At 31.7% G+C, this 24,787-nt stretch overlaps 2 protein-coding genes across 3 annotated transcripts; both read left to right on the top strand.

Annotated features, from left to right (window-relative positions):
* Nucleotides 1-4,436: 4,436 nt before the first annotated feature.
* On the top strand, nt 4,437-5,525 carry LOC112708849 (protein FAR1-RELATED SEQUENCE 5-like). The gene has a single exon (XM_025760779.1). It carries the CDS (start codon nt 4,437-4,439, stop codon nt 5,523-5,525), a length of 1,089 nt encoding a protein of 362 aa, XP_025616564.1.
* A 9,961-nt stretch (nt 5,526-15,486) lies between these two features.
* LOC112708848 (probable pectate lyase 4) lies at nt 15,487-18,128 on the top strand. Of its 2 annotated transcripts, XM_072201864.1 has the most exons (5): nt 15,487-16,253; nt 16,598-16,681; nt 16,793-17,148; nt 17,329-17,464; nt 17,591-18,128. In XM_072201864.1, exons 1-5 carry the CDS (start codon nt 15,807-15,809, stop codon nt 17,789-17,791), a joined length of 1,224 nt encoding a protein of 407 aa, XP_072057965.1. In that variant the 5' UTR covers nt 15,487-15,806; the 3' UTR covers nt 17,792-18,128. The 2 variants fall into 2 exon arrangements, with proteins under 2 accessions (XP_072057965.1, XP_072057966.1); XM_072201865.1 differs by lacking the exon at nt 16,598-16,681 and having other exon boundaries at nt 15,593-16,253.
* Nucleotides 18,129-24,787: the final 6,659 nt, after the last annotated feature.

The raw sequence follows: 24,787 nt of genomic DNA, 5'->3' as shown, positions 1-24,787 counted from the left end.
TTTGGATTAAAGTTGGTGGAATTTGAATAAAAGTAATTTTGTAAAATTAATTTTGGATAGAAGTGAGTTTGTGCTAACATGATATATGTTTGGTAATTTTATACTAAAATTGATTTTAATAAAATGAAATTATTTGGATAATATTAGTTAAAATCATTTTTAAATACATAATTAGTTAATTACTAAAAAAATATAATATTAAATTATAATGTTATTTTTTAGTATATTTAATCTTTTTTATACTTCTTTTAGTATATTTTTTATATAGTATTTTTTATAAAACTCTATTTTAGTTTGTTATAATTTTTTACTATTATAATAAAAATTAATATTTATTTATTAAATTAAAAATAACATATAAAATCACATATTTAGTACTCTTTATGAGTATTCTCAATAATCTTATTTTGTTTACTATTTTGGATTCTAACTTTTTACTAATTATCTTTTTATTATTATTTATGATTAACTTTTTATTTAATTCTATCATTTTCAATAAGAACAATTATACATATTATAACAAATTAGAATAATAAATAGTGAACAAGAATTACAATCATAAATTTTACAATATCAAACAAAATAATATTCTATAATTTTTTGAGTATTTTTAGTATTCTTTTATTTAGTATTATTCTGGACGGTAAAATTTTATTACTATTGTTATGTATGATTAATTTTTTATTTACTTGGTCATTTTTATTAAAATCAATAATTCATATTATAACATAATTACAATAACAAATTTAATAAAAAAATCAAAATATAAAAGAAAGTATTAAAAATTAAAAAAATTAAAATATTAGAAATAACTTGAAACAAATCTGAAAATTCTTTTGGAAAAAACCAATAATCATCAAAGGTGGACGCACGTTGAGGTGAAGGCAGAAGCAACAATTTTTTGCTTCATCAAACGCGCTTTTATGTTGCAAAATCACTTCCGCGTTTTGAGAAAAAAGGTTGCCAAACATAAAAAAACAGCGTTCAAAGAACTTCAACGTGCTTTTATCCTCTCCAACGCGTTTGTCGGCACCGGATTCGATGGTCCCAAAACGTTTGGACCATTAAATGGTCCCATAACAAAACATGTTTTTTAAGTTTTTTAATAACTGCTAAATAGTCCTTTTTTAAATTTAATTACAAATTGAGCCCATATATTTTATTTAATTATAAAAACTATTTTTTATTTTATAAATAATTATTTTATCATAAATCTATCATATTTATTAACAATCAAGAACAAAAACAATAACGAATTAGATCTTCCATTGATCCTAATAAATTATTTTGCTATTCCAATCGATTAAAAGATTATATTTGATCCGTGACGTTCATGATGAACCATAAAATCGTATTTCCTTGAAAACCAATTGATTGGACTATCAAACCAATCGATTGAATTATAACTCAATCGATCAGATTACAGTTTATCACAAAACAATCGATTGAAAATTGCAAGGCAGCATGGTTTTTGCATAAATCAATCGATTGGTCATATTACGATTGAACGATGAATTAAATGTGGATTTATAATTCAATCGATTGTTTAGAATTTTCAATCGATTGAATGCTTCAAAACAACCTGAGGTCTCATTATTCAATCGATTGCTTTTGTTACTCAATCGACTGAATTCACCAAAACAATATGAATTTGCCAAATTCAATCGATTGGTTGTGCAACCCAATCAATTAAAATGTGTACTACGCCTATTTCAATCTGGTTATCATTTTTAGAAATTATCTTGTTATTAATCTATGTTATCTTTAAAATTTTATCTTCAATTTTTGCGGTTTTATTTTGATTTAGATACTCTAATCTTATCTTTTCCTTAATATTAACATTATAAATTGGTGAATAATCCATCACCAATTATTCAATCCCACCATTGAAATCGTGTATCATTTTCTTTTGATTATAAAAAATTTCATTATTTTTCTTTGGAACATCCATCTACTCAATATCCAATTTTTTTTATTTTTTATCTGTCTATTTAATATCCACTATTTCTTCATCGTTAATCACCGTTGCAGCAATCAGCAAAGGTCCAATCAATTTTTTCATTGTAGTGTTCAGAAAATAAACCATCGTATTGATTACAAAATCGAGGTCAGTGAATAGAATCTCTAATTTTGCAATTATTTGTTTCGATACTTTATTCGTGAAATTGATTGCGTAATGAAAAAATATTTTTTTATCTTTTATTAATTCACAGACATTGAGAAATATTAAAAAGTAAATAGATGTTATTATTTTTTATTATTAATTAGCTAGCAATCAGGGACGGACCTAGAGGGGGCGAGTAGTGGCCTGGACCCCCCAAAATTTTAAGAAACTATACTTATATATAAAATTTGTGTTTAAAAAATAAAAAATATTATGTAATTTAATAGTTTGATATGTATTATTTTTTACTATGTAATAGATCTATGTCTTAATTGTTTAATTCACTAATATTTTTTACCTAACTAATTATATCATACCCTCAAGTATTTGTACCTTTTAAATTAGTTTTTATATAATAATTTTTATATTTATTTTTTTAAAAAATCATTTGTTTTTTTATATTAATATATTTAACATTCATATTTTTATATTAATAATAACTTAAGTAGTTATGTGTTGGTAATCACATCATGTACTGTAGATATTATTTTCTTGTAAAAAATATTAATTCTTCTTCTAAATTTACATTGGAAAAAGAAAAATTTTATAAAGATATCGTATATCTTGTATTCTATAAGGGTACTGCGTCTTTCAAATAATTAATGATTCATAATTTATTTTCAAATTTTTTTAAACTTTTGAAAGAATGAATTTTAATTAATAAGATATGGGATAATTTTTAGCAAAACTCGTTATAAATTATTGGTATTTTATAAATTTATAATGTACAATTGATATTGTTATATTTTATTTATGTAATTATCATATTAAAAATAAAATTGTAGAAAAAAATTATAATTATATGTATCTTAATAAATCTGTTAAAAAACTAACTCCAATAACTATATGTTAATTATTTTTATAGATTAAAAAAATTATATAAAAATTGGCACCTCCATATTAAAATTTCTGGATCCGTCCGTGCTAGCAATATTAGAATCTATCTATTTTATGTAATGTTATAAGACGAAGTGTACTGAATTTTTTTTTTCATTAGACATTTTTAAGATGTCAGGTATATTTACGGATACTGAGATGAATGAGCAACACCAGAAGGACGATGACTTTAACCAACAAGAAGAGCTAGTAAGTGACTAAGATACGATGGATGAACAGAATGAATTCGAACAAGATTTCGGAGATGAATTTACTGAGAGAGCATATTTTTCTAAATCTGATCAGTCAGAAGATATCCTTGAAACTGCTTATGCGGTTGACTCCGTGCAAGACATTACAACTTTGAAATTTAGTGAAAATTTTGCGGAGGAAATTGGCAAATATCACTTTTCTACTTTGCAGTTTGCATTTGATTTTTATCTGAAGTACTCAAAGTCGAAGGGCTTTAGTGCAAGGAAGAGCAAGACCTTCAAGAATAGTATTGGCGAGATTTACAAACAAAAGTTTGTATGTCATAGGCAAGGATTCAGGGAGGAGAAATATTACACGATAGAAAAAAGAAGAAGGAGCCTAGATTGGAAACAAGAACTGGATATGAAGCCCGAATGGATGTTAAATTTGTACCAGAAACTGGAAGGTGGTATATCTTTTATTTCTCTGACGAACACAACCATGATCTATTGGATACACAATTCAGTGCTATGTTGCCTGCCCACAGAAAAATGTCAGAGGCAGATATTATGCAAATGATGAACATGCTAAAGTTAAGGATTAGCACTTCACAGATATTTGGTCTTCTAGCGAGTCAAGCAGGCGGGTATGAATTTGTTAGCTATGGTCCCAGAGATATGTACAATGAGATTGCTTGGTAAAGGCGTCAAATTCCTAGTGATGCAGCACGAGTATTAAAGAAGTTGGAGGATATGCGGTTGAAGGATCCACAATTATATTTCAAGGCATGTCATGATTCAAGAGGTTTATTACGTAACTTGTTCTAGTCTAATGGGATTAGCCAACTAGACTACCGACTCTTCGGGGATGTTATTGATTTTGATGCTACATACAAGAAGAACAAGTATAGTTGTCCATTAGTTATATTCAGCGGGGTTAACCACCACAACCAAACAATTGTTTTTGCTGATGCGTTAATTATGGATGAAACTACTGATACATATATTTGGCTCCTGCGTCAGCTTATGTTTGCAATGAAGAGCAAGACCCTGACCTCAATAATAACTGATTAGGCCATGGCGATTAGGAATGTAGTAAGAGATGTATTTCCTGAAGTCAGACATAGATTATGCGCTTGGCACCTTATTCGAAATGCAACTAGAAATGTTAGAAATCCATCGTTTACATCTAAATTCAGAAAAGCATGTTGGGAGACTACGAGATTCCCGTGTTTAAGCGTAAGTGGGTTCAACTTATTGAAGAATTTGGTCTTGAGGATAAGCCGTGGGTGATCAACATGTACGAAGAGAAGCATATGTGGGCTACTGCATATATAAGAGGAAAATTCTTTGCTGGCTTTAGAACTACCTCAAGATGTGAAGGTTTACTCTCAGTTGTGGCAAGGTATGTGGGGTCGCGGTATGATTTGACACGTTTTGTAGAGTATTTTCAAAGGTGTGTTGCACACTTGCGCTTCAAAGAATTTAATGTTGATTATGAATCTACACGTGGGGTGCCCGTCATGCAAACTTGTATAGAGCTGTTAGAGAGATATGCTGCTGAGTTATATACTCATGAGATATTTCTTTTGTTTCGGCCATTTCTCTCTAGAGCTGGATCAATGCGGGTGCTAAACATATATAATAATGATGATTGCATAAAGTACATTGTGTGTAAGCATGGGAGGCCCGATTTTATGTGGACCGTTGATTTTCGTCAAGAAGATATGATCTTCATGTGTACCTATTTAAGAATGGAGTCATTTGGAATTCCCTGCGAACATATTATGAAAGTTCTGGTTGACAGAGATATTTGTGAGATTCCCCGGTCATTGGTATTGGATAGATGGACAAAAAAGGTTAAATCAGCACTCAATTATCCAAGTGGGTTCACCAGGGATGCTGTTGTTATTAGTCGTCAAAGTGCCTTGATGGAATTTTCTAAACAATTGGCTGCTGTTGCTGCTAAAGTACCAGAGAGATATGAAGAGACACGTGACCTAATTCTGGGATTGTACTCATCTTACAAGGCTGCAGACAAATGCACTAATCAACCTCAGTCAGGTGTAGCTAAAAATAGCAATCTGTATGTGCATCAAAGCGGTGTAGGCTCAGGACAACCATCTAGGAAGAAGCGGCAACATTGTAGTGTTTGTCAAATGGAAGGACATAAGAAGACAACATGTCCTTGGCAAAAGGACATTGACAACAACGTTATTGAAGATGAAGCTAATGCTTCGGATGATGGCGACGTATATCCAGAACCGACGGCTGAGTTAGATAGTGATAATTAGCAACCTTCATATACTTAATATTTTTGCGTAGAGAATCAGTTTCATATTTGTATTTATTTATTTTTTTGCACTATATTAATGAAATTTTATATATTCTTCCAATAGTCGTGCGTATGCTTTTTAGATGAAATAATTGTCAAATAAATATCGGTTTGCGAAAAAGGGTAAAAAAACTGGTCAAACCGGTAAAGTAAAGGCTCTGGTCCACTATTTAAAACCGTCAGATTGAAAACTGTTTAAAAACCGTTGACTGGCCGGTTTGACCGGACCGTGATATCCGACCGGTTCTTATAAATGACGCCGGTTTGATTAAAAACAACACCAAATGCGTAACGCGTCAACCCACCTTCTCCTAACTCCCTCCCCCCTTTGTTCCTCATTCAGAATCAGAATCAGAAAAGCAAATCTTCAAAGTCTGTAAATTAGGGTTCTACCGGCACCGTCCGTTGTTGTTGGTGCCTCCGCAGCCTCTTCCTTCCCTCTATCCCGAACTTGTCCCTCATGTAGCTCGACACGTCATCCCCAGCGTCTTGTGGCTTCTCTGGTTGAGGGTTAGAGCTGCTCGCTGTCGTGTCGCCGTCGTCTCGTCGCTCGTTGTCGCCCTCAAATAGAGGAAGAATCATCGCAAGCGCCGTTGTTTCCTCCTCCTCTCGGTCAAGCCGTCATCTGCTTCTCAGCCGTCTTACTTGCCGCGGTCAACATCATCTGCGACCTTCAGTCACGCCGAGTCCTCTATCCTTATAAATGAATCTTAGTTTTATACATAATTGACTTCTTTTTCATTCATTTATGACTCGAGTATTCGTGTTTGATGATGCATAATATAGCCACCTTTGTTCTTTTTTACCTGAAAAAAATAATTCATCAACTGTTAAACAACTACATGTACAGATTTTGTCGCAAATGTTCAGCTTGTAATCTCTGATAACTCCAGTGATGTTACAGGAGTTTAAATAGCTGGTGCTCTCAAGAATGTTCTTGCAATAGCTGCTGGCATAGTAGAAGGTATGAATCTTGGTAACAATTTGATGGCTGCACTTGTTCAACAAGGTTATTCGGAGATACGATGGCTTGCGACAAAGGTAACTGATCTCGATTTAGGGAGTAATCATATTCATATTGATGACTAACTGAAGGTGCAATGCTTTATAGAACTTCTAGTTTGCAAATGGCATAAAATGTGTAGTAACCTTGGGTCTTGTTTAGTTTCCATTTTCATTTCTTCGTTTTTAACTTCAGTGTTGCCTGTTTTTAAATTTTGTGAAGGAAAATAGAAAACAATATTTTGTTGTTTTCAATATTTTCAGTTTTTCCTTTACAATTATGAAAATGGCACACATTGAAATCCAAACTAGAAACCAAACAGGCCTTAAAGCGTTTTCCATTGGAGCATTTCAGTTCTTTCTTTCAAATGACTGATCGCTAATTTCACTTTCCTCCGATTGTCTTCCGAAGATGGGTGCAAAGCCTACTATGATAACTGGTCTATCAGGAACTGGAGACATCATGCTTACATGTTTTGTTAATCTTTCACGAAACCGAATAGTTGGTGTTCGTCTTGGATTGGGAGAGAAACTTGAGGACATTCTGAGCTCCATGTCTCAGGTATTATCAGTTAAATTCAAATCTGAGTATTATTAGTTGGACATTTATGAGAACATTATTACTGCTTGTGAGTTGAAAAATTCAGATTTAATTGCTTTTTGTCTGGTAATTATTGGTTGGACAATTATGGTGTTTAGGGTTTTTTAATTTGTTATGTTTGGAATATGAAAGATGAGCTTAAGAGAAGCTTGTTAGAATCTATGATGTTAAGGACTCCAACACTTCTTGTTAGAATAATGTTGATGTTCTATTTTGAAAGGCAAAGTTGATTCCTGTTAGCTTTTGATGGGTTGCTAGATGGAAAAAAGTATTTTGTATGTCCTCGACTCGATTTTCTTTGTGCTCAGGCTAAATGCCAATTGCTTATATACATACCAACCAAGATTACATTTCAAATTTGTATTGTTTTAAGTTGATCACTGATTTTGATTGAAAATCATATCACTTGCTCATAATATTATATCAAATGTTAGCTTTTTGTTGGCTTTGTATAATCTTATACCATTTCTAGGCTTTGTATAATCTTACACCATGCCCCCCTTGTATAGTGGTGTAGGCTTATGACTCGATGCCGGGTATAGATGATGTCTCTTGACCTCCCCTTTTTTGAAATCATGTATTGGGGGTAGGGATTTTCAATATTCCCCTATTTTAAATGATTTTTATGTCTGCTAAATTGTTTTGTATGGAAACCCAATTATCCTTCTGTGCTCTTCATTGTGCAGAATGGCAAATTTCTGAGTGATGCAGGTGTCATCTGCGGAGCTGTGAAACAGATGTTCGATATATTGGAGGCTCAGAATGCGGAGCACAACCTGAAAGTAACGTTCTTAGAGCTCTACAATGAGGAAATAACGGATCGTGTTGCTCCTGAGGAGACCGTAAAATTTGTAGATGATAACTCTAAAAGTCCTATCGCTCTTATGGAGGATTGGAAAGGGGGCTTCCATTGATAATTCAGGAAGAGTTGATTAAAAATTTGTTACATATATACTTCATATGTCTTAGCAATATAAGATCAGATTATTAAAATAAATTGATACATATTGCATGGTGTTTTTTCCTTCTAGTCAACATTTAATAGAGAGGTTAAATCTTGATCAAATGAAAACAATTAAATAGAATGCAAACAAATAAAAAGATCTGGAATTTTTTTACATAAATTAATTATATAAATTAAAATATAATTCCCAAGACATAATATTTGTATGCCATTGTTGTTGAAATAATAAATGAAAATAACATTACTTCATCAAGATAGTATGATTTTTTAAATTAAAATATCTATATAGTGCATAGAAATAGAGAAAAATTATAAAGCCACAAAGCGATAAATATCTATTTAACAAGTCATTGAAAAATAACAAAAGAATTACATCCACCAAACATAACAAATAAATAGGCAATAACCAAAGTATTAAGTTTTATCTAGATTACTACTATAATCTTTACATCTCATGGTTTGTGTGCATATTCCAAAACTCATTGGCGGATGTTATAATTTGTGACTTCTTATGGTTGATCCGACTCCAGAGTAAATGCACAGCGGTTATCATGCGAATATCGTGATCCTCAAGCTGCAATTTATTCATTATAAATTAGTACAAAAAAATGGTTGGAGTTATTATTTGGGAGTTCTTTTATAAATGCTCACCTTATTGTTACCATTTGGTTTAAACTCAAAAGTCATATCCATCCACTTCATCACCCAAGTTGCAGAGTTCAAGCTTGAACTACATTGAGGTATATCTTATGGCCTTGTAATTTTGTAATCATAAAATTGTTTATTATACTCTTGAATGCCATCATCTTTGTAAAAGTTTGACTTGATGACTTGCTCCAGTGCGTTTGCCTAATTTCATTTAACTAGTTAGATAATAAAAACAAAATATCGGCAAATAAGCTTAATAAATTTTTTTTAAATCCTTGCTAGTGCCTTGATAACACATTCACGATAGTGAATTCTGTCATCATTAAAATGAGTGTCCAAGTGATAGATTGTGCGATTGCAAACCGAGATTACCATTAGATACCAGTGGTCACCCTCTTGAATAGGAACATATATTTAGACCATAAAATTTGCCCGTGAGTTATGTTTGTTAATGATGAAAAACTACATCTAACCATGAATATTCAAAAAAAATCTTACAAATTTTAAATCAGGAGTAGGTTGCATAAATTTATAAATATAGTGTTCCATTATCTTTTTTAAATTTATCTTGCTGAAGACATCCACCTAATTCATTAATGCAAACTAATATAACTGTTAGTACATGATAAAGATCAACATTACATTTATAACTTATAATCAGTAAAATTATCTTATTAGGGGTTATATAACATACCATAAATCTCGATGGAAGTTACCACGTTGTCTTGAAACTTACATCAGATTGGTCATCATCAGTGCATCTCAATGCTGCTAATTCAAGAATCTGAACCATAATCCAAATAAAGTACTCGTTTGTGATTAAAATCAAATGTAAATTAATGAATAGATTATTTGTGTAACTTATCAGTAATGAGTCTGTCAGGTATAAAATGTTCAGAGTCTGATCTAGTTGCTCTGATTGTATCTATTACCACAAGTTCTTCCCTGTATTATTTAAAAACCAAAAACACATTAGATTGGTCCTCATTCATCGACAACACAGATAATATCATATTAACTTACGATGGATCTAGAGAGGTTGAAAATGCATATGCACAGGCCCTTATCTGATCTTCCAAAAGATGCATGGTTGGAGTTGGCATAAATTTACAATGCATTGACTACGAATGTTTGACACAAAAGTATTAGCAATACACAACTATATGGTAGCAGTACTCATAAGAGACTAGATAATTAAAGATTGATGTCTAAGTGGTAATTACGTCCGTAATGGAAAAGAAATAAACAGGTATTTTATAGCCATTTGTGGATTGGCTCAGTGCATAAGACGCCTTGGATTTATTGGATGATTTGGACTCAATCTTCGGCTTTCTAATTCCGCCTGGGGGATTGAACGGTAATTTTTTCTGTGTCCCTATAGTGGTCTTACCCTAAGAAAAAAATAGATTCAATAAATTCTTATTATCATTTTAAGAATATAATAGTAAAAAATATGAGTTGTTGTCCATTACTGCACATGCATTACCTTTGATATATTTTTATTTTTCGTTGCGGCTCTTATAGTTGGAGATACTAGGTTGTCCATATTGCAGAAAGCTTAGTCAGAGTCTCAAAATCATTGTTCAGACCGAGTTGTGAAATCATTGTCTCAATGCGACTTACAGATTCAAGGATTTTATTAATCTGTTCGTCTCAAGCCATGTTTACAACTCTCATTGACTGCAAACATTTTAGGTAAAATAATGTCATATAAATGTAAAAATACAAAAAGAGGGAGAAAAAATGTTTATACTATATAGATTGTATAACATAATATAAATTGCATTATTGGTTGTCAAATTAAATTACCTCTATGTTACGGAGAACCTCTTCCACTTTACTAGACAATTCTTCACTTTTATTTAGATCCTTACTTTGAATAACACAATCATTGATAACTAGGTCATCCTAAAATATGAACACATAAAAGATTAAATTACTCATAATACATTCTACTAAAATTTAAAAACCGATTATGTCTTACCTTAGCACTAAGAATTATAGTTCCAATTTGATCACCAAGATCAACTGTGATAAGATCAAAGTCTGTAGCCAGTGACATATTTTGTGTATTACATGCATCATTGAGGACTAAATCTTCTTTAGGAGGAATATCCATGATTATAGACAACTGAAGAATATTGTATGAGTAATACTTAAAAAGAATTTGTCAACGGATAAAAAAATTAGTCGGATTGAGCACACATATATACACCCAAGAAAGATAACCAAATTTTAATTCTATCTTTTATAAAATTTTTAAATTAAGTGAATAAACTTAAAACTGATGAAGATATCTTATTTTTGGTTAAAATCAAATACAAATCAAATTTTATCTTGATTTTTATTTACAATTTAACAAAGTAAATTTAATTTATTCATATGATTATATCTTATCTTTAATTATTTTTAAGTAGATAAATAATCAAATAATAATAATAATAATAAAATTAGACACATCAGATTAATAATTAAATAAAAACAAATTCAAAACTCGTTTGATAGGCACTATACGTAATCAAGCCCCCACCAATCGATTGAAATAATAATTGTGGATACTTCAATCGATTGCACTTAGAAAACAATCGATTGAACCAGTAATTAAGTGTACTTCAATCGATTAAAATAACAATACAATCGATTGAAAATAAAATTGAGGATAATTCAATCGATTGAATTTTGAAAACAATCGGTTGAACCAGTAATTAAGTGTATTTCAATGGATTGCAATAACAATACAATCGATTGGAAATAATAATTGTGGATACTTCAATCGATTGCACTTAGAAAATAATTGATTGAGTCAGTAATTAAGTGTCCTTCAATCGATTACAATAACAATACAATCGATTGAAAATGAAATTGAGGATAATTCAATCGATTGAATTTAGAAAACAATCTATTGAACCAGTAATTAAGTGTACTTCAATCGATTACAATTACAATACAATCGATTGAAAATGAAATTGAGGATAATTCAATCGATTGAATTAAAAACCAATCGATTGATACAGTAATTAAGTGTACTCCAATCGATTACAATAATAAAACAATCGATTGGAACAATGCTTAAGTATACTTCAATCGATTGCACTAAGAAAACAATTGATTAAATCAGCAATTGAGGGTACATCAATCGATTTCACTACCAAAATAATCGATTGAATCCATTAAAACACCTGATTGCAAGCATTCTTTAATTGATTACTTTCAAGACCTGATTGCATCATCCAAGAGTTTAAATAGATTATGCAGTAAAATCATAAAAACTCTACATATGACCTATAAAAATGTACAAAAGTCCTACTGAATATTCAAGAACCCTACCTGTGAATTAAGTTCCCAGATTTACATGCACAGATAAGATATTTTTTGCTACTTTAGCTTCTTTGTATAATAAGAAAGTTAGATTGTCATAATACTTTCTTTAAAAACAAAATATGCTTAAAAGGTTGCACTACCTAATAAAAGCACAAGAAAATTTTGCCCTCATGTATGAAATTGGCAGAATAAGACACTAGCAAAGATGTCAGTGCTATGCTTCATGATCAGCAGAACAAAGTCCTAAGATTGAATTGATATCAACATTAGTATTCACTAACCATCATGTTGGCACCAACTATTGTAATAGTAGCAGCATCAATAAACTTTCACCATGGAAATAACTTGCAAGAACTTATGCTTCTGTTGGATCTCATGAACCAGTGAGAAAGTTACAATCAATTCCAAAGTAAAATTCATAATATCATTTACAGGGATGAAATCATTTAAAATTGTCAAAATACCCAATGAACAATAATACCTAGGACTCTCAAAAGTGACATGACACATTTCATGATACAGTCAAAATAACACCTAGATTTTGTTCTATGAGTTTTTTGTAACTCTTTAACATTAACTCTCATCCAAGCATCAATGGGGATTATAGGATCAGGTGGAGTTCTAGATAACAATTTCTTCATGGTCCAGGCCTTGGGATGATGCCTCTTGAGTTTGTGATGCCTAGATTAGTGTATAGACGATTGATTGCTTATCCTTGACGATTGATAGCTTCAGTTTGCCTGTCTTGACGCTGCCTCATATCAGTAAATTGCCCCTCCATATATACTCTCATGCTTCGCAATTCATCCATCAAATCTCGCATTGTTGGCGAAGAAGGGGGTGGTGGTTGTGCTTGCACCTCAAGGTCTTGTGGTTGTCCTTGGATCTGAGGTTCTTGGGCATCCAAATCTCTTCCCATCTGTCTTAGAGTGTTGTCATCAATCTTAGCTACATTACTCAAGATGACACTTTTCTCTTGACTCAAGTCAATTCCAAGCCAGGTGAAAATATTGGTCCATTGGCAAGCATATCCTAAACCAACACTTGATTTTCCTTTCTTCGTTTCAAGCATATGATGAACCATAAAATAAGGCCAGTTTATCTCCTTTCCAGTCACCATAGCCCAAAGCACTAGAATATCTTCGTTAAATAAGATTCCATGATTATGTTTTCTTGGAATCAACATGTACAAAAATAAATACATCAGTATACGCTGTTTATTACCTAAATCACTGCAACTTATATTACCTCTAGCATCCATATGTGGATTCTCATACTGTAGACTCTGCAAACCCACCATTCTATTATACTCACCCATTCCTCATCTGCCGCAAGACCTCCAGTAAATTTTGCCCAATGATAAAATAAATTCCATTGTTCAGCTAATTCTTCTAAAGTAACTTTATAATGTCGTGACCCTAAATCAAACTCAATCAGCGGCATTGCCTCCTCACCAGTTTCATTAGGTTTAGGAACAACATAATTTAAAGTACTATAAACAGCCCTAACCAAGTGCGGGTAATAATCATGCTTAGTTTGTACAAAATCAGTCAAGTGTTGTGTTTGCAAAGCATTCCAGACCAAGTTATAATGTCTACCATGAATGAACTCGGCTGTTATGTACCTGGGAGGAACAATTTCCCTTGACTTGAACTTCCCCACATAGTTGTTCAGTGCTCTTGGAGACGGCAGCCACCTTGCCACGTAATGTGATGAAGCAACCAGTCTGGCGGAAGCAGAGCTTTCTCCCTCAACCCTAGCTCTTTTGGTTTTCTTAGTTCTGGCCATTTTGGGATATTGATTTGGTGGGTTTTGTAAAGAATTGGATGAGGATTAATAATATGTATGTAGGACGGAGTGGATGTTGGTGAGATTGGAGAAGAAGAAGAGAGAAAAAGAAGAAGCTTTCTGGATTCAATGAGAGAGGAGAGAAGGGGCAGAAATGGGGTGTTATGGTGTTTTAAAATGTTATAGAAGAGTGAATACGCATGGGTTTAATGGATAGCGAATTTCAAATTTCAATCGATTGGATTATATTAGCCGAAAAAACACATTTACATCACTTCCCAATCGATTGAATTTTCAGACCAATCGATTGAATTGGAAGTTACGTACAAAATTCAATTGATTGGGTAACATAACCAATCGATTGAATAGTGAGACCTCAAGTTGCTAATACACACTTCAATCAATTGAATTTGGCATATCCATATTGTTTTCATAAATTCAATCGATTGGTTTACACAACTAATCGATTGAATAGTGAGACCTCAGGTTGTTTTGAAGCATTCAATCGATTGGGTAGTATAAACAATCAATTGAATTGTAAAAAATCCCATTTTAGTCATCGTTCAATCGATTGGGTAATATGACCAATCGATTGATTTATGCAAAAATCATGCTGCCATGCAATTTTCAATCGATTGTTTTGTGATAAACTGTAATCCAATCGATGGAGTTATAATTCAATCGATTGGTTTGATAGTCCAATCGATTGGTTTTCAAGAAAATACGATTTTATGGTTCATCATGAACGTCACGGATCAAATATAATCTTTTAATTGATTGGAATAGCCAAAAAATTTATTAGGATCAATGGAAGATCTAATTCGTTATTGTTTTTGTTCTTGATTGTTAATAAACATGATAGATTTATGATAAAATAATTATTTATAAAATAAAAAATAGTTTTTATAATTAAATAAAATATATGAGGTTAATTTGTAATTAAATTTAAAAAAGAACTATTTAGCAATTATTAAAAAATTTAAAAAATATGTTTTGTTATGAGACCATTTAATGGTCCAAACGTTCTGAGACCATCGAATCCCCTGCCGCGTTTGCCAAAGAACTTAGTGTGTGTAAGTGACTAAGTTAGTGATTGTTTTTAAAGATTAAAATTAAAATTGAGAGATTGAAACTTAATATTGTGTTTGTTATTTATAGATTAGAATTAAAATTTCAATTTCAAAATATAAAATTTCAATCTCTTCTATTGAAAAGGACACAGAAAATTAAAACTTTTAGAAACAAAAACTAAAATTTTAATAATATTTTTTTAAAAATATATTCATTTAATTTTTTAAATTTTAAATTCATCTTTTAGTCTTTATATTTATCTTAAATCAAATATAATACTTAAATATAGTTCAATCTAATACATTTTTATATCAAATACAATACTAAAATTTAATTTAATCTTAATCTCTCAACCTCTATCTCTCAATCTTAATTTTTCAATCTCAATTTCATTTTTAACTGCTTAAGTGTATCATTGAGAAAAAACTCCACAACTTTATATCTATAATTATAAATATTATTTTCAGTCAAAACCATAGCATTATTTCCCCCATATTAAATTATCAATATCGCCTATAGCTACATAGACCATTTTAATTTGCTCCCTTAATTTTCCTTATATAGTCAATTAGTCATTGCTTAAATTTAGCTAACAGCGTCATATAACTTAAGATTAAGCCTAATTCATACTATACTTAGTTGAGCTGGACCTTTCCCCAATTTCTATTCATGGCTTTCTCGTGCATCCGACACTCCTTTGGCCATAGCTTCACACAACAACTTCAACAAACTTGAAGCAATTTCCCATCCACCGTAGCCTATATATATATAATCAATTCTCAATTCTACTATGTACTACTTCAAAACCCTACATAACACATTATTCCCAACAACATACATACACCATGGCTAGTATCCTTTGGCACTTTGTTTTGCCCATTTTTCTTGCCACCCTTTTCTCTCCATACCCTACTTATGGTGCCAAGCAATCCAAAATAATTGGCATGAAAATGAATGTGATTGACCGGTGCTGGAGACGGGATCCCCAATGGAGGAGCCACCGCGCGCAACTCGCAAACTGCTCCATTGGCTATGCTGGCAAGATGATGAACAACATTGGCAGTGACCTCATCTATTATGAAGTTATAGACCCTAGTGATGACCCCATAAACCCTAAGCATGGTACCTTGCGATATGGAGCTTCTGTGATTCAACAAAAAGTTTGGATCACATTTAAAAGAGACATGAAAATTACATTGGCAAAACCCCTTCTCATTAGTAGCTTTACCGCCATTGATGGCCGCGGCGCCAACGTCCACATTGCTCATAACGCATGCTTTATGATCTTTAAGGTAATCAAAATGAGTTAAATCCCAAAGTGTGTGATGCATGATGATATTGGTTGTATATATTAAAATAATCTCTGAGATTTTAATTGTACTAATTATGCTACTGAGATTAAAAATTGCACAGTATTAACTATTAAGAGTGTAATGAGTCATCACTTGATGGAAAAAACCCAAGTGATTAACTGGATATATTATTGTCAATCTTAAAAATATAATTTGTACAATTAATATTATAGCTGAAAACCGTTATATTAGTTTAGTTGATATGCATAATGTATGCATAATGCATGCATGAATGCTGAATTGCTAACTACTCAGATAACAAATTGTTTGTTATTTGTTTGAAGGCCGCCATTAGTAGCTTTACCGCCATTGATGGCCGCGGCGCCAACGTCCATATTGCTCATAACGCATGCTTTATGATCTTTAAGGTAACCAAAATGAATTAATTCACATATTTATATTAGTTAAATTGATATGCATGCATGAATACTGAATTGCTAACTACTCCACATAACAAATTGTTTGTTATTTGTTTGAAGGCGACGAACGTAATAATCCACAATGTTCGGATCCATGATTGTAAAGCACAAGCTCCGGGTTTGGTGATGGGTCCAAATGGGAAGGTGATTTCATTGGGTCAAGTTGATGGCGATGCCATTAGACTAGTCACTGCTTCAAAGATTTGGATTGATCATAATACACTTCAAGATTGCGAAGATGGTCTTCTTGATGTTACACGGGGTTCCACTGATGTCACCATCTCCAATAACTGGTTCCGGAACCAAGATAAGGTTATGCTTCTTGGCCATGATGATGGATATATTAGAGACCAGAATATGAAAGTTACTGTTGTCTACAATCACTTTGGACCAAATTGTAACCAGCGTATGCCAAGGTAAGTACATAATAAATTATTGCAAAGTTTAGGTGACTAATAATTTTTGATTGAGAAATGGAACATGCTTAATAAATAATATTATTTAATAACTTGGACTCATGTTTATAAAAATTTATACACAAAAAATACATAATTTGGACTCATAATATATTTGACGATATTAATAAATTTATATAGGATCCGTCATGGATATGCACATGTAGCAAACAATCTTTATCAGGGATGGATGCAATATGCTATTGGTGGAAGCATGGGACCTAGCCTCAAAAGCCAATCTAATCTCTTTATAGCACCCGAATCTGAGAACAAGGAGGTAAATAAATTAAATAATCAGTAATGAAATTAATTAATTAACATCAATTTATTTCGATTATTGTTTTATTAATTATATTATGTATACTCTATATATTATTTTAATTAATTATTATGTGTTGTGTAGGTGACATGGAGAAAAGGCAACAGCGAAAATGGGAACATGTGGGAATTCCATTCAGTTGGGGATGCTTTTGAAAATGGAGCTTCTTTCACGGTAACAAAAGGAGGACGTGTGCCAAAGCCAAATTATAGTGAGGAACAATATTTTAAGGTTCTTGATGCTAAATCTGTTAGATTTTTGACAAGATCCTCTGGCGTACTATGATGTACAAAAAACTCTTATCTTGAATGATTACATCTACAATAATTACAAGGTATCCATCAATATAATCTTGACGCCAAGACTAGGTTTATTTTCTAGGTTTGGGTTCTCAATTTTCTTTATAAATCGAGAACTAATTTACAACCAAATAAGTACCTTATAATTTGAATATATTAAGGAAGCAATGTACATCATAGAAGAATGCACTCAATATTTATGTAAGAGAGGTCTGCGCACACTTGCCCCACTGCTAATATAATGAACCTTGTAATAATACTAGTACTAAATTAAAGCTTACTCTTAATATAAATAAGAAAGCACATATATTCTTTATTTGAAATGATGTACAATTTGTTTTTTTAATTTTATTGCTTACACAATCTTGCCTATAGTAATTATTTTGAATAATAAAAAATTACTCGATGAATATTGACATGCAAATTTCACAATTGATCAGTAAGAGATAATAAAATATTTAAATAATTATTTAAAAACATATATATAAAAAATAATATTTAATTGTGCTGAAAATACAAAGAAGATAACTAATTTTTGTTATTTTAAATTAATATTCTTTTTTTATAAGGTAATCAATTTATTAACATAACGACAGATATAAAAAGTTGACTTTGAAGGCAAAATATAGAATATAATAATAAAATAATTTACATAATAATTTAATATATAGTAAGATCAAATTTAATAACATAATAAAAATAACAAAATATTTTATTCTTTTAATATTTAATTATTTTTTAAAGAAAGTATACGAAATAATACTTATATATAAAATATGTGGCAGTTCATTTGTATTTATGAAATATGATTTTTTTTTATATCTTAAGACTGCATTTAAAAAATTAAGAGATAAAAATTAAATTGAATCTTTGTGTTTAGTTTAAGGTATACATAATTAAATTATATTTTAATATTTTATTTAGATTAAGATCACTACAAGAAAAAGCGTGATTTTCGACGCTAAAAATCGACGGTTATTTCTGTCGTCGATATTTTTTGACGGCTTGCTGTTAATATTGTAAAAAAAATAAAAATATAATATTAAAATCGACAGCCAATTTGTCGATATTTTTATGATGAATTAACCTTGTTCTATTATCGTTACACTGTCGACAAAGAGGGATAGAAAATACTTTTATTTCAAAATCGACAAACATGGCGTCAATTTTATTATTTAAAATATCGACAACGTCTACCGTCGATAAATTTAAACGGTCTAGATCGCTTTCTAAAATCAAATAAATGGTGTAGATTTAAAATATAAAATAGACCTTTAAGATGTTGCTTTATTATAAATTAAAATCGACAAATATGTCGTCGATTTTTATCACTAAAACTACAAATATTCGCGTCCTCTTCCCGCCTCCAAATTTCAGAAACCCAATTCCCCAATCACTAGAAACACAATTCTCCCTTGTTCTACCCCAAATTCACGGTTGCGCCACCGTCATTCGTCCGTCACGGTTGCGCCACCATCGCTCCTCCTATGTTGGTCCTTTTCCGCTCTCTCTTACACGCCTTCTCTCTCTCAATCAAGCTCACAAGAACTTTTTCTGTTACTGTTACTGAACTTCCAAATTCCAATGTCTTGTTTCTCTTTTAGGGCTCTTGTTTTTGCACTTGGTTCTCCAAAATTTTTAATTATTTGTTCTTCCAAACATTTGGCATATATTTCTGCATTTATTTTTCCATTATTATGCTCTCTCCATTTCTACTTTTTTCAGATTAATTATTCTCCAGCTTGATGTTTATTTGGACTCCTGTTTTGTTTAATGCTTGCAGGTGACTAACTTAAGAGGAGCTGAACAGATGTAAGCTACTGTTAAAAGGTTAGTACACCTCCCATCGCGCCGTCTTGCATGTTACTTTGCTGTGTCGTTTCGGTAGGTCTTCTGTTCTTTGATGCTTTGGTGTCTTGTTGAGTTGTTATTGCCTTAGTTATTTTTTTTGTAATTTGCTGTGTCTTTGTTGCTGTTGCAATTGTGTTATTGTTGTTGTTGTTGTTTTGTTGAATTTCTTGCTATGTTGTTGAGTTTTTGTTGTTATTGATATATTGGTAGACTAGATTGGCTATATAGCAGTAGAAACTTTGGACTTCGCAGGCTATATTTGTTAGTAGAATTGACATTCTATAGCTGTTTACACACAGCACCAATTGCATTCAGAAAATCATGAGCATAGCCATGCTCATCTCCCCTCCAAAACCATTCTCATAGCCATTGCAACGGCTACTACAGTTACCGTACTTCTCAACATTTTTTTGTCCTATTCTTGTTCGGTCGACAAAAGTCTTCCAACAAGAATGGAGTCTGCAAGGATAAGAATCCAAGAGGGCTTTATGACATAAGCAGCAGACTCATTGCTTCAGTAAACTTGAGCATTAGTTCTAGTCCAAGTAAATTGCAAACACTCAATTCATTTGCATAGTAATTATGTGTTTCTAGGCATGAATTAACTACTTATGCAGATCATCACATGAATTTGCATTCCTAATAGCACATAAAGTAAATGCTGCCAATATTAACTCAGATATATCCTTAAATGTATTAACATTCTTATTCTTATAAGGGGTAAGTTTAAGACATAAAAGCTAATGAATAAATGCTTGGAAACATTAATTTCAGATGTGAAGGGAGGGTGTCTTCAAGGAGGAAACCTTAGTAGGTCACCAGCAGCACCTAAATTCAAAGTAGTACAAGCTTTCACATACAAGGATATAGAAGTGGCCACAAGTGGATTCAATGAAGTAAATGTCATTGGTAATGGAGGATTTAGTTTGATGTATAGAAGAGTCCTAAGTAATGGTACTTTGGTAGCAATCAAGTAGCTACGCAAAGAAGGTAAGCAAGGGGAGTGTGCCTTCAGAGTAGAGGTGAGTTGAGTGTGTTAGCTTCATTTAATGATATAATATATCTCTTTTGTTTTTGGTTACCAATGCAATAATTTAATATCTCGTTGTTTTTATCTAGCTCTATCCCTCTATCCTTCTATATATCCTTGGTTACCAATAAGAAAGAACGTCTTGGTTGTTAGATCTATAGTAATTGGCTTGGTCTGACTCCGTGAAATGGTTGTTCCAGTTCCACTATAACGTCCATTTTGGTACCAATTCAATGGTAGTAAAGAATCACAATACTTTAATCCTAATTTAAATAATCATAGTGCAAGATCTCAACCTCATATGTATTCTAACTTAATTGAGTTTAATGTATGTAGTTTAATAATCATGTTTTTAGTTTAGTATATGAAGTTGTGAGTTAGAGTAGAGTTATCATGAGAGTATATGTTTTATGTTCACAGCTACTGTAGTTGTGTATGTATAAACATACTAAAATTTATATATATATATATATATATATATATATATATATATATATATTCAATTTCTTTTTACCTAAAATTTCTTCTATAAGTTTGGTTTGGTGGTTTTTCTTTTCTTTGCTATTGGTATTAACATGACATTTACTATTTCTATTGATCCATCTCTCTCTTCTATCTTGTTTTCTAGTTCTGAAGTGAAATACAGTTCAATGATAAGGACATTGTTATAAGAGAAAATAGCTATTGTTACTAAGATTTCTCATGTCCTATGACTTTTCTATAAGAATAGCATTTTGTAAGGGGTTTGTTCAAATTGTCTAGATCAAACATTGAGAAGCTCAAGAACTTTGTAGGTTCAAGACAGAAAGGGAGTCGTAATCTTCACTTGTCAAGTTTAGTAGATTGAATAGCATTGAATATTTTGTATTATTAGTGAATTGTAATTTAAACGAATATAAGTCTAAGTTTAATTATTTATCTTGTCTTGAGTCTTTATCTTATAGGATTATTTATTATTTTGATAAGTTTGTAAACTCATTATCTAATATTTAGTATACATTTTATTTTTATATTTAAAAGTTTATTTGTCTTGTTATTTAATATTCTGTATAAATTTTATTTCTATATTTAAAAGTTTATTTGTATTAATTGTTTACTATTTTTCAAATAGAAAAAATAATAAAAAAATATAGCTATTAAAATCGACGGTAGTGTGTTGTCGCTTTTTAAATTTAAAATTGACAATTAAAACAAAATATAGATAAAGAATTTGTCGATATCTAAACAATTAAACTGACGGCCATTGTGTCGATTTTATTAAGCAGGTGAAATTCACAAACTCATATTATAGACGAAAATATTGTCGATTTTATTGATTCAAATATCGACAGAAATGTCGTTGATTTTATATAATAATATCGACGGCAACATTGTCGATTTTAGTAAGAAGGTAAAATTTTTAAACTTATATTATAGATGGAAATATTGTCGATTTTATTAAATTATTTAGCCGTTGATTTTATTAGAATTTTGAAAAATAGATAAACTTAATTGCGACCACTTCTGTCGTCTATTTTGTCGTCGATTTTTAATATTATCGATGGCCTAGTCGTCGATTTGGCCGTCGATTTTAACGATGTTTCTTATAGTGAATAAATATTAATTGATATAGAATTATTTATAATAGTCATTAGCTTTTAACGTTATTTGGTTAGTTAATTATTATATTACCATGGTTAGAAATATACTAGAACTATAGTTAGAAACTAGTTTAGAACTAATCATAGTTAGTTAGTTCTACAAATAGCTAATCTCTATACAGTAACACTCATTTTTGTGATCATGTATTCTAAGAAAATTTTTTTTGAAGGACTAATAAAGTTGAGTAGAAGAAAATTTTAATAGATAAAATTGAGCTAATTGAATCAATTTTTCTTTATCAAATACAAAAAATAAATGTCTTAGATTCAGACAAGTTATACAAAGAAGCAATTCAGTATTCATATTTGTAAAACAATTATTAAATTCTTGGAGTTGTCTATCAACTACTTGATAGAATATCTCAACTCGAAAATGATGTAAATTTGAGATATTTTGAATTTTGCGTCTTGATCTTTTTTGTGTCACAAATACATATATAATCCATTTGATTGTCATCAAAGATTTCTCGATATGGATCATCTGTTTCGGCGCAATAAGGACTCATTGAAAAAGAATAAAACTGAATAAGAAGAGGCACATGTGAAGTTGTTTAGTAGGCAAGTTTAGCAGCATGTCAGAAGAATCTCACGGATCGTCGATAACGGAGCAGGTCTAAGACCTCCGACATATGGCAGAGAGCATAATTAGACTAAATAGAGTATATTTTGAGAGTTGCCTTATTAGAAAGACAACTTGGTACGACATTGTCTTGATGTGATGCACATTGAAAATAATGTGTTTGATAACATCATGTACACAGTAATGGACAATGAGCGAACAAAGTACAACGATAAGGTTAGATTAGACTTGATGGACATTTGCAGGCAGTCAGATCTGAATTTAAAGAGTGATAACAGGCGGTGGGCTAAACCAAGGGCGGTGTTCTTTATAACAAAAGAGTAGAGACAAAATGTTTATAAGTGGATTAGAGGATTAAGATTTTCTTATGGTTACGCCTCTAACTTGGGCAAGTGTACAAATGTGTCACAGGGTAGGCTTGCTGAGTTGAAGGGTCATGATTATCATATATTCATGGAGTCTTGGCTTCCGATCGCGTTCAGAGAACTTCCAACCAACATCTGAAAACCCCTCACAAAAATAAGTAAATTTTTTAGGAAGTTATGTGCTACAAAACTTAGCATTATTGACCTCAGAGTCATGGACAAGAACATTATTTTTGTCATACTTTATAAGTTAGAGAGGATATTCCCTCCATCTTCTTTAACGTTATAGAACATTTAGTAGTCCACCTACCGTACGAAGCAATACTATGTGGGCCGGTCCAATTTTGATGGATGTACCAATTTGAGAGGATGATTGGGTCATTCAAGTGCACCATAAAGAATAGAGCTTAGATTGAGGGTATCATCTGCAAAGCATTCCTGCTTAAGGAAAATTTCACATTTTGCTCCTATTTTTAGTCGCATGTTGAGTCACGTAGAACAAGGGTTGCAAGGAACGATGAGAAGGAAGAATCCTCGTCAAGTGGAATAACATACTCAATATTTTTGTCGAAATGAGCTGCAATGGGTGCTGGCAGTGACGACTACTGGTTAGATCAGAAGGAGATCGACACTACACATCTGCATGTGTTGCTTAACTATGACCAAATTTCATCACACCTTATGTGAGTTTTTTTAGTCTTCGTAAATATTGTAATCAGTAACATACTAGCTTCCTAATCTAATTAAAACTTCGTTGTCCTATTCTATCATATAGGTTATTTCGAGAGATAAATTTGAAGGCCTCATTGAACAATTTTTTACGTTGGTTCTGAGAATATGTCAGCGTGCAACAAACTGACACAATAGATTCATAACCAGTTGCACTTAGTTGGGGACCAATGAATAAGGCCATTAGCTACCCGATTTACAATGTTAACAGATATCAGTTCCATACCTTACAATGGCCGATTGGAAAGAAAACAGATAACACTGGAGTTTAGGTTCGTGGGGATTCGGGTAGTGTCCATTCTAATTGGTTTGGTGTGTTGCACAACATAATTGAATTACAGTATTTTTGTTACACTACGTACAAGGTGTGCGTGTTTTAATGTGAATAGTATGATCTAAGTTCGCGACAAGAAATACGAAAGTACATGGACTACGATATCATTGAAGTTAATGTAACTAGAAAATATAAATACTATGATCCTTTTATACTACCTCAAAATACACGACATGTATACTATTTTCCTTATCCGAGTTCATGCAAGTCTAATTGGGTGGTTGTGGTTAAGACTAAGCCAAGAGATTGCATCGAGTCTGATGATACGATAGAGGGTCAGGAACTTACCAGATTGATGGCCCAACTCCTTCGAAAATGGTGCTTGATACTAGTGAGTCAATCTCCCTTAGATATGCTATTATGCATGATAACATCATTGAACTTGGACTAGATGCCAACGCACTTCCACCATAGGACGACAATCTTTAAGAAAAAGATGGGCTCGATGGCGAC

Source organism: Arachis hypogaea, chromosome 9 (genome assembly GCF_003086295.3).
Source record: "Arachis hypogaea cultivar Tifrunner chromosome 9, arahy.Tifrunner.gnm2.J5K5, whole genome shotgun sequence".
NCBI classification, from domain to species: Eukaryota; Viridiplantae; Streptophyta; class Magnoliopsida; order Fabales; family Fabaceae; genus Arachis; species Arachis hypogaea.
The sequence above is the reverse complement of the archived record's forward strand: the minus strand, read 5'-3'. Positions and strand labels throughout refer to the sequence as shown.

Excerpts from the sequence above, each read along its gene's own strand:
- LOC112708849 (XM_025760779.1), top strand. The coding sequence starts at position 4,437 with ATGTTGGGAGACTACGAGATTCCCGTGTTTAAGCGTAAGTGGGTTCAA.
- LOC112708848 (XM_072201864.1), top strand. The coding sequence starts at position 15,807 with ATGGCTAGTATCCTTTGGCACTTTGTTTTGCCCATTTTTCTTGCCACC. Across the intron at positions 16,254-16,597 it reads CATGCTTTATGATCTTTAAG|GCCGCCATTAGTAGCTTTAC; the intron begins GTAATCAAAATG and ends ATTTGTTTGAAG. Across the intron at positions 16,682-16,792 it reads CATGCTTTATGATCTTTAAG|GCGACGAACGTAATAATCCA; the intron begins GTAACCAAAATG and ends ATTTGTTTGAAG.